Here is an 11,457-nt window from a genome sequence, read left to right as displayed (position 1 = left end):
GCGGTTTCGAATCTGCCACATCCACTGTTCTGGTGTTGCCGAAATATTCTCAGAATTTGTTTTAAGTTATTCTTGCAAATTTATATTTTACTCATTAGCAATAACTGCCACTCCACAAGATCCTAGTATGTCTGGAGATTATAGCGTTCAGTAATTCTTTCTGCTACAAACCCAAAGCCTGAAATTTTGTGGGGAAAGGGCTAATCGATTACATCGATTCCAGTACGCAATTTTTTTCTTTAATTATTTTATCGACCCCGAAAGGTTGAAAGGCGAAGTCGACTTCGACGGTATTTGAACTGTGAACGTAAATCCGGAAGAGTCGATCTAATCGATTGCCCCCCCCCCTCCCCAAAAATTTCGGGCCATGTGCCTAGAGTAGAAAAGAATCGTTAGTGCGTCGAACAAAATGCTTAAAGGCATTTCATCCAGTTCTTTACATTCCAAGTTTAAACCTTGCTGTGGTCAATTTTGTCCTCTCAACCTTTCGAGGTCAATAAAATAAAGTAGCGGTCAAGTACTAGGATCGATGTAATCGACTAATTCCTTCCTTATAAAATTTCTGGCTTTGTACCAAAAATTGAAACAATTATTTTGTGGCTGTGTGGTAAGAAACTTGCTTCCCAACCACATGGTTCTGGGTTCAGTCCCACTGCATGGTACCTTGGGCAAGTGACTTCTACTATCGCCTCTGGCCGATCAAAGCCTTGTGAGTGGAAACTGAAAGAAGCTAGTCGTATATATGTATATATCTGTGCGTCTGTGTTTGCCCCCCCCCTTCCCACCATCATCGCTTGACGACCGATGTTGGTGTGTTTACGTCCCCGTAAGCTAGCGGTTCGGCAAAAGAGACCGATAGAATAAGTACTAGGCTTACGAAGACTAAGTCCCGGGATCGATTTGTTCGACAAAGAGGCGGTGCTCCAGCCTGGCCGCAGTCAAATGATTGAACCAAATAAAAGAATAACAGAATAAAAGAATAAATAGAGATTGTCAGAATCGTTAACGTGGTACTTTTAAGTATTTGATGCGGCTCTTTATATTCTGAGTTCTAATCCCATCACAGTCAGCCATGCCTTTCATCCTTCCGGAGTCGATATAAAATAGTTACCAGTGAAGTACTGAGTTCAATATAAATGATTACCAAACACCCCCCCCCCCCTCCAGCAAATCCAGGGCCTTGAGCCCAGGGTTAGCAATCGGTATTTTACTTTTTTCTTTCTGATATCAAGAAACAAACGAAAATAGAGACAAAAACAAAACGAAAAAAAAAATGAACAACAACAAAAAAAAACAGCCCTTACTTCTGTCCCTTGTCATTATCCCGACCCTACCCAACACAATAACAATAACAACAACAATACGTGAAACAATAACACAAATGATAAAATAAATCATGAAAAGAAAGAAACAAAAATATTGAAAAAAAAGAAAATTAAAACAAACAAAAAAAAAACAAAAGAAAGTAAAAAATATAATTAAACAAAAACAACGAAAGAGTTGTTTGTGAGTTCAAATTAGAATTTTGCTGGTTGCTGCATTATTTTATTGAAGTCTTCCTCGCATATGTCATCCTGATCGCTCTCTCCAAGTTTCGATCTGTCGTAAAAATATTCTTCGGGTCCATCTTTACCTGTTCAATACACAGGACAAGATAAGAGACGAAAAGAAAATATACATACATACATACATACATATATATATATATATATAATTAAAAATACATATTAAGTACAGGACATCACGAGTGAAAAATACGTAAACACAGGGGAGATAAGTACAGGACAAAATACCAAGGGATGTCTAACTCCTCCTCAGTTGTCGACTGTTTATTGCTACCTGTTTCGAGCTTTCAACGTCAATATATATATATTTGCTAATTTAGCCTTAAATCTTAAATTAGTATTAAAAATTAATTTAGACTTATATGCACTATGTCTGGATAATAAAATAAATTTAGACTTAAATATACTATGATTATATAATAAATGGGATGTTCATGGCTGGAATGTCTTTTAGCGTGAGTACAAGATTGTACAATGGCGAGCGTAGAGACATGCAAATGTTCAGCGTAGAGACATACAAACTGTTCAGCGTAGAGACATACAACTGTTCAGCGAATAAACAATTTAGAGACACCATCTGCATAATAAGCGATAGTTAAGTTCGTGTTAACACATTAAATGCACGTTAAATCACCGTTTACTTTACATTAAATCAGATTTATTATTATTGTTAGTTTATGTCCTTTGTCTGGAAATATTTCGTCAAACGTCCTGTGACCTCTTCATGTCTTCTCCTATGGTGTATAGTCCATTTAGAATGGACTGAACAGAACAGCGGGAGACACGTGGGACGGAGAGTCGCTGAAGAGGTCACAGGATGTATGACGAAAGATTTCCAGGCACATTAAATCACTATTTATTTGGTGATTCTTTTATCGCCACTTGAAGTCTATTATTCACTGATAAGGTAATAATCCTTTCTACTATAAACACAAGGACTGAAATTTATAAGCAGGGTGGGCCTAGCTGATTACATAGACTCCCAGTGTTCAACTGGTATTTATTTTATCGACCCGAAAGGATAAAAGGCAGAATTTGTATTCAGAACGAAAGGCTCCTAAGCATTTTGTCTGGCGCACTAACGATTCTGCTGACTCACCGCCTTCTTATGAGGGGATAATAAGACCGAAACATGTCCAGTGTTATCTTCCCTTCTTTGCTGAGATATATAAAATTAGTCATTGACTAATATTATTTTGTTCTCTTTCTTCTTTCTTCGCTTTTCAGTGTTTATTTTATCATATATGTTAACACTAACTTGACTGTTGTTATTCAAGCGGGTGGCGTGTCTGAGTTAATTTATTCTCTAAAACATTGTTGACTTACCGTCATGTGGTAGAGCCACTCGGACAGGAATGGAGTAACCGCTCTCAACCATGTTACTTAACATGTCTCGTTCTATTTGCTTATTGTCGACTTTATTTGCATCTATGCCTGCTGTAGCCCCTGGAGGGGAAGAAACAAAGGCCAGAGGGCCAGAAATTAAAACTTAAGGCATTAGATTAAGCATTAAGAAACTCCAAGGCACACGTCATAACGAAATTAATTTTGATTTTAGCATCGTTTAAATCGCAGGAAAAAATCTCTCCTAAAATACGCCCCACATACACACACGCATTACCCCCCCCCCCCCCCCCCAGATTCTAAAAACACACTTTCACACTTTATGAGTGGAAGATGTGTAAAGAAAGACACACATTCACATGCATGCAGCTCTCTCTCTCTCTGGACCGTTGGGGAATTTTTTTCTTCTGTCTTTCTTTTCTCTTGGACTTTCCTCTGTCTCTTGGTTCTGAAGAAGGGCTTTGTTCGAAACGTAAAACAGCCTTTCTTTCCTTCTCTGAGAGTTTTATTAATACTTTGTATGTACCACCTCCTCGCGTTTTTCTTTTTTTCTTGTCCTTTTTCTCCGTTTTATTATACATACATACATACATACATACATACATACATACATACACACACACACACACATATATATACAGATATATTTACATATATATATGTGTGTGTGTGTGTGTGTGTGTGTGTGTGTGTGTGTGTGTAATATGTGAGTGTGTATAATATGAGTGTGTGTGTGTTTGTGTGTGCCTGTGTGTATACAAATATATGTGTATTACTGTATTACATTTCTTTATGTACAACGCCAATTGAATTCGTTTTTCCAGAATGTTTAAATGTTTCTCTCTCTCCCTCCACCCTTTCTCTCTCTCTCAATCTTTCTCTGACACAGAGAGAGCACGTAAGAGAGAGAGAGAGAGAGAGAGAGAGAGAGAGAGAGAGAGAGAGAGAGAGAGAGAGAGAGAGAGAGAGAGAGAGCAGGAGAGAGAAACAGAGAGACAGACAGACTGCTTTGAACGAAAAAATTTCCATTGCCAAAAAAGGTCATTCAAAACGGATTTGACGCCAAAAGAGACATGCCAAGAAGCCTGCGCCAAAACGACAGCACCCAATTATCAAGTACCCTTTGAGCTACGTATACATCTCAATGTACATACATACATACATACATATATTTATATACATAAACCACACACACACACACACACACACACACACACACACACACACACACATAAAACCACACTTACCTAGTTGGTTGACGTTTTTGCTGGGGTTTGCTGATTTAGCTATGTTATTGTGTTGGTCAAGTTGCACGTTTTGTGTAGGTGGAGTAGTTATTCCGCCAGCTGCACCTGCAACAGTTGCCGTTGTAGTTGTTGGTCCGCCATCTTGGAATATTGGACCGGAAATAGGGATGCGCGTATTATTGGGAGATGGCATTCCATAGATGGGGTTGTCAATTCCGGCTGAATGGTAATAATAATAATAATAATAATAATAATAATAATGATAATCGTGATGATGATGATGATGAGAATGTTTGCGCATGCGCGTACGTGTGTACGTTTATGAGTGTTTGTGTGCGTGTGTCTGTTTGTATGTAGATGTCATATGTGTATGTATGCGCGCGCAAATATGTACGTATGCATACGGATATATTTATGAATGTATAATATAGACACACTCACACAAACACACACACACACACACACACACATACTCATACATATAAACAATGTTTGTGTGTGTATGTGTATGGGGGGATCTATTCCATCTCAATCAGATTTTTTGATTAATTATTTTTAACTAAACAGTTTGAAACTTCGAATACTGGTAGAATTTCTCACGCAGAACATGGTTTACTCTGAACGTTTTTGACCAAATTTCGTATTTTAGAAGTTATTTCGTGTTAAAGTTGTCGTATTTGGGTAATTTCAACCAATCAACGACGTGTATTTTGTTGAAGAAAGCTACCGCTGTTTGCGATAGTAATCGAAGAGGATCAACTTCTTTGTATCTATATCCATACATATATGCATGTATGCATATATTTGTATGTAATATATATATGTATATTATACATGATATAAAAGAGGATGTAACTTACCGACTTCCACATTGTGCTTATATTTCATGACTCTTTGAGCTCCTTCAGCCGCTTGTAGTCCCAACCGGCGCAGCTTGTTTCGGTAATAGAATGCCATAGAAACCAATACGATGACAAGGACTATGAGGAGAACAATCAGCACCATAGTGGTGGCGCTCATGGATGGCTTGTCTTGGCTCTCCATACCGTAAGCAGCATTGGCTATCTTTACTGTGGAAACAGTGGCATATACGAGTATTTAATTATCGGAAAGATTGATTTTCGATGGCGATAGAGAAAGAGGGAAAGGTGGGAAGAGGAAGAGAGGAAGTAAGCGGAGGATGAAGTGACGTTGGGAGGGAGACCAAAGAACGTATCGATTAGATAGCTGAGAGAGATAGATGGGAGACTTGATGGATGAATGGCTGGAGGGGGTGAATGATTGTAGAGAAAATTCAAAAGGGAGTATATAAACGATTAACGGGAAAGGAACGAAAGCCATGGAACACACAAAACTACCTCTCATCAGCCATGAAATCCAGGCTATAAGCGCAGTTTCGGAGCGTTTAAGGTCAGAAGATATTAATTAAACTCTATGGTACTGCTCGTCCAATTGTGCCAGTGGTAAGGAATATCGGTAAGATGATGGACAAAGAAGGACAAAGAAGGACAAAACGAAAAACAACAACGAAACAAAAGCAGGGCAGAAAATTACGGAAAGAAACAATACGGTAACAGAACACACACACACACACACACACACACACACACACACACACACACACACACACACACACACATACATACACACACACATACATACATACATACATAAATACATACATACATATATATATATATATATATATATATATATATATATATATATATATATACACTGATATATATATATATATATATATATATATATATATATATATATATATATATATATACGCGAGCAAATACACAAACGGGCGTTTGTATAGCAAGATAAAAAAGGATAGACGGACAGATGGCTGGATGGAGAGACGGATGTACATACCCTTTCCTCCGCACACACTCACACTCACATACGCATATAATGAAAAAGCGGGGACGGTTCAGAAAAGAAAGAAAAGAAGAAAAAAGAAAAGAATACATACTTGTACAGCCCAAGATGAAGTCACAATACTGTTGATCATTGCACTTACACACTTGTTCACAGTTATCTCCATAACGGCCGTATGGACAACCTAAGCGACACACGCAAGAGAAAACAATATTATATATAACTTTATGTAATTTTACACACACACACACACACACACACACACACACACACACACACACACACACACACACAGGAAAATATATGACAGGTTATGTTGTATGTGTGCCGTCTCGCATGCATGTGTAAGTACATATAGTATATAGCGGAATAATAACATGGGCTAACTAGAAACACGGGTGTGTACTCGTTAGAATTGATTGGTCAACTCCGAGAGTTTTTTACCGATAGAAAGCCTGTTTAGGAGGTTATTCGCAGCGTCTTACGTGCTGTAAATCGGAATTGCACGGGCGGGACATATCCTTTATCAAAATGCAAAATAGTAAGAGGAAAGAATTTTGCAAAGCAAGATTTTAAAGAAAAAAAAAAAAGGAAAAAGAACGTAATATACAAAAATATTTTTTTAAAGTTAAGTATAAAATGCATCTGTTACATACACACAGACACACACACATACAAACATATATATGCATATTCAAATATATATACACATACGTACATAAGCACACATACATATATATACATACAGTAGATAGATAGATAGATAGATAGATAGATAGATAGATAGATCAGCCATTATCTATAAAGCTTCACTTACTTTCTTTACAGTGTACACCAGTATATCCCGGAAGACATCGGCAGGCGCCATCATTGGTGCGGCATTTTCCACCATTGCTGCACTCGCATTTAAACTGGCAGTTTTCACCGAAATAACCTGGTTCGCATTCTTTTTTTTTTTTTTTTTTCAAGTGGCAATGTAACAGAGGGATAGAGAAAAACAGTAATGTAGATTAATAAATACATACATTCATATATACATACATACGTACATACATAAAAAATACCCTGTTGTTGATGTCGAAATTCCAATGAAGGAACCTTGGATCTAGGTTAAAAATCGGCTCTTTCTCTATTGGCGAGAAATCTTGAAAGAAAACTGAACAATGACATACATACATACATACATACATATATACATACATACACACATACACACACACATACATACATACATACATACATACATACATACATACATACATACATACATAAGGCTTCTCAAAATTAGAAAGGAGAAAGTTGATTCGAAAACTACAGATCCAATCCATCGCTGGAACTGTAATAATCTGTAAAACTTTCTAGAAGTTTATCATTTAAGTATTATACGAGCATGTCTAGAAGTGCAACTATGTGCATGAGAAGACATACATAAAACAAAGCATACAAATCTTCACATATGCAAACGTACACACAAACAAAATTACCCTGTTATTGATGTTGGAATTCCAATGAAGGAGCCTTGGATCTAGGTTTAAAACGGTCTCTTTTTTTATTGGTAAGAAATTTTAAAATGAAACTGAACAATGACATACATACATACAAACATACAAACATACACACAGACGGACAGACAAAATCTTAAAAATAAGAACGTAAAAAGCAAACAAAGCGACGAAGTTAAAGTTATTAATTTTACATTCAAATATTTAGAAATAGAAATGTTTTAACGTTTCAGAGGAAACGTGCGCACGGAGGGGGAAAAAATGAAAGGAGAGAAATTTTGTCCGACGCGGTAACGATTCTAATAGCTTGTCGCCGTTCAGTGCCTTAATATTGGTTTCAAATTTTGGCACAAGGCCAGCAATTAGTGCGAGGGGAGGGTGTAAATCAATTTCATCGACCCCAGTGCTCAACTGGTATTTATTTTATCGACTGCGGAAGAATGAAAGACAAAATGGCCTCGGCGGGATTTGAACTCAGAAAGTAAGAGCAGACAAAATGCTGTGAAGCATTTTGCCCGGCGTGCTAACGATTCTGCCAGCTCACCACCTTGGTGCGTTTTAATATTATTACTAGAATATTATTGGAAGAAAAGTTTTTAAAAAATTAATCGCGAAATACTATCAGGAAGCTTACCAACGTTACATTTGTCACCAAGCCAACCAGGAAGACACTGACAAAAGCCTGTCACACTATCACATCTGGCGCCGTTAAAACAGGAATCGCATTTCTCACTGCAGTGTAGACCATATGTACCGTTTGGACATTCTGAAAAGAAACCAAAAAAAGAGCGGTTCAAATTATCTTTTAGAGTTAGGTAAGTGCGCGCGCTTGTATTTATATATATGTACACACACACACACACACACACACACACACACACACACACTCACACACACACACACACACATACACACACACGAAATTAAATATTCATGTGTAGCACATCATGTCGTGTATTTTAAAATCTAAGTTAAATTTAAAGTAGTTTAGCTGCAGTTTTTAAGTCTTTTACTGTTGAACATTAAACCATGAATATGTCTTGACATTTTCTTCGTATACACGAAAACAAAAGTTCCAACATGTTTCATGGTTCGTTGATCATTCATCAGAAGTAAAGAATCCCCCACCCACTACACACACACCGCTAACATTTTTTTTCTGTGTATGAAGAGAATAAGTGTATCTTTCGAATCCGAAACCTTTTAAAGGGTCACAGACATTCTTCAAAGCGATATCCAACTTACCTTTATCACAGAGATATCCCATCTTTCCTGGAGGACAGGTGCAAAGTCCAGTGAGTAAGTTACAACGTATGTCCCCCTCGTGCACAGGGCAAGCAGGACAGCTCTGTTTACACCAGAAACCGTAATATCCAGGTTCGCATTCTGTAAAGGAAATAAAATACGTCTTAGAAAAAAACAAAAAATCAGAAAATGCGCAAGTGTGTTGTGCACAAGCATGCAAAGGTGTAGCATTGTTTTTTATGGCGAACAAGGAATGATCAGAGATCAAACGTGCACATGATGATGACGATGACGACGACGACATCAACGATCATCATCATCATCATCATCATCATTGTTTTAGCGCCTAATTTTCCGTGCTTGAACAGATCAGACGGATATTCTATGGCCGCATGCCGTTTCGGTTGCCAACCGTCAATTGTTTCCCTATGACCGAACATATTTTCGCGGAAGACTGTAAACGAACAACCTCGCTTGCATGACGTGGAAATTCATTTACAACTGTCACCAGATGTCACGACAACGAAACACAAACACACATGCATGTGTGTGTGTGTGTGTATACACGACGGGCTTCTTATAGTTTTCATCTACCAAATCCAACTCATAAGGTTTTTGATCAATCAAGGGATTTAGTAGAAGGCACTTAGCCAAAGTGTCATACAGTGGGACTGAACTTGATACCACGTGGTTGAGAAGTTAACTTCTCAACCATACACCTGTGCTGGCACCAGGTGAAATATTTTCAAAAATCATTTCTAAATATGAGATTGATACCTCGGGAAATAATGTTTGTATTAACAACGACTTATCTCAGATATTTTGATATTTAAGATAATCTTACCTTGTTCGCATTTATCACCAATCCACCCGGGTTGACAGTGGCATTTACCCGTCTTCATGTCACATGATCCACCATTAGCACAGGTGCATACCCGGTCACAATTCTCACCCCATATACCATCAGGACAAGTACTGTTGCAAAAAACACCTGCGAAAAACAAAAACAACAAAAAATTAACAAAATAACCAATAGAGAAGATTAAACAAAATGGTAAGGTCTTATACAAAAAATATAATTAGGATCTTTGTGGTTTTCGTCACTATTTACAATTATCTTTTTTTTTAAAAAAAAAAACAATTTAAAAAGGCGTAGGAGTGGCTGTGTGGTAAGTAGCTTGCTTACCAATCACATGCTTCCGGGTTCATTGTCGGCCTTATGAGCAGTCAATCACAGGCAAAGGGATAATGTCAGCATTATGAACAGACAGTCTCTTCACACGCATTTCTAATTTCTGAAAGAATGAACGTTTTCCTTTCTAATATTATTATATATGAATGGGTGTCACATTTATCTTACCTGTCCATCCTTGTTCACACGAACAGAGTCCAGTTTCTGAATCACACCTGGCAGTATTGGAAGCGGTACAAGGACATTGTTCTCTACAGTTGACACCGAAACGACCATTCTGTTGAAATAGACAGACAGAAGGAAAAGAAGATAAGCGAAGATGAGGGGGTGCTGTGGGAGGAATAGGGTTACATCAATAAACAATTAAATATATTAATAAACAATTAAATATATTAACTTCCAGAAGGAAGGAAGACATTAAAACAAATGAATAAGTGATATAACGAAGAAACGAAACTTTACTCACTGGACAAGTATCTTCACAGTGAATTCCTTTGAATCCCGGCTTACAATGGCATTCTCCAGTCACGTGATCGCACGATGCATCATTCCTACAATCGCAGACTCTGGAACAGTTCTGTCCATACAAAACCCCAGGGCACTGTTCTTCGCACATATGACCTCGCCAACCTAAATTATACAGTATTGACATTGCATTCAGTATTAATGCCTTGGCAATCAACGTTTGCCACTTTTGCATTCAATATTACTAAATTAGCATTCAGCTGTATCGACATAACAAGTCAATATTCGCTACTTGACATTCAAACGTTACCACTTTCGGCATTCAATGCTATCAACTTGAAATTTAATGATGCTGAATCTCCATTCAACTTTACCAATTTGACATTTAATGCTACCAATACAACGCTAAAAATTAGCCACTAGGTGTTCAAATGTATTGACTTGGAGTTCAATAACAATTTGGGTAACTTTGGTTTGATATTCAGCGGTATTGACTCGGAGGTATGCAGTGGTAACGGTCATGGTGATGGTACTTCATGCTTGGCATGCGTTCTCGTTAACAAGGCGTCAAGCTAGTAGAATCGTCACAGTACCGAAACAAAAATTCTTTAGCAGTATTTGTTCAGACTGTTTACATTTTCATTTCAAATCCATTCGGGATCAACTTTACATTTTATCTCCCCGGGGTCGATGAAAATAAAGTAACCTAATATTGGTTTAAAATTTTGGCAAAAAAGCCAGCATTTTCGGGCGAGGGGGTTAAGTCGATTACTTTGACCCCAGTGCTCAACTGGTACTTATTTTATCAACACCCGAAAGGACGAAAGGCAAAGTTGAACTCGGTGGAATTTGAACGCACGTTAATTTCACGAGCAGGCTGTTCCGTTGATTGGATCAACTGGAACCCTCGACGTCGTAAGCAACGGAGTGCCAACGACTGCAGATGATTTGATATGCTGCTATTTTTAGCAAGCTGAGAGGCTATGTAGAAGCCTTCCCTTGTTAGC

At 37.7% G+C, this 11,457-nt stretch overlaps 1 protein-coding gene across 3 annotated transcripts in view; it reads right to left on the bottom strand.

Annotated features, from left to right (window-relative positions):
• Positions 1-243: 243 nt before the first annotated feature.
• Positions 244-11,457, bottom strand: part of LOC106878570 (uncharacterized) — a 62,213-nt gene continuing 50,999 nt past the window's right edge. For all 3 annotated transcript variants that reach the window (XM_089362997.1, XM_089362998.1, XM_089362996.1), the window contains exons 14-24: positions 10,452-10,615; positions 10,154-10,262; positions 9,638-9,784; positions 8,794-8,934; positions 8,183-8,314; positions 6,864-6,992; positions 6,141-6,230; positions 5,017-5,226; positions 4,157-4,375; positions 2,892-3,011; positions 244-1,633 (exon numbers count right to left, since the gene is read on the bottom strand). In XM_089362997.1, coding sequence (XP_089219123.1) covers positions 1,518-1,633; positions 2,892-3,011; positions 4,157-4,375; positions 5,017-5,226; positions 6,141-6,230; positions 6,864-6,992; positions 8,183-8,314; positions 8,794-8,934; positions 9,638-9,784; positions 10,154-10,262; positions 10,452-10,615 — 1,577 coding nt within the window. In that variant the 3' untranslated portion in view covers positions 244-1,517. The remainder of the gene's footprint in view (positions 1,634-2,891; positions 3,012-4,156; positions 4,376-5,016; positions 5,227-6,140; positions 6,231-6,863; positions 6,993-8,182; positions 8,315-8,793; positions 8,935-9,637; positions 9,785-10,153; positions 10,263-10,451; positions 10,616-11,457) is intronic.

This window comes from Octopus bimaculoides, chromosome 14 (assembly GCF_046866305.1).
Source record: "Octopus bimaculoides isolate indiv1 chromosome 14, ASM4686630v1, whole genome shotgun sequence".
NCBI lineage: Eukaryota > Metazoa > Mollusca > Cephalopoda > Octopoda > Octopodidae > Octopus > Octopus bimaculoides.
Note: the sequence above shows the minus strand (reverse complement) of the source record. Positions and strands in the feature narration are given on the sequence as shown.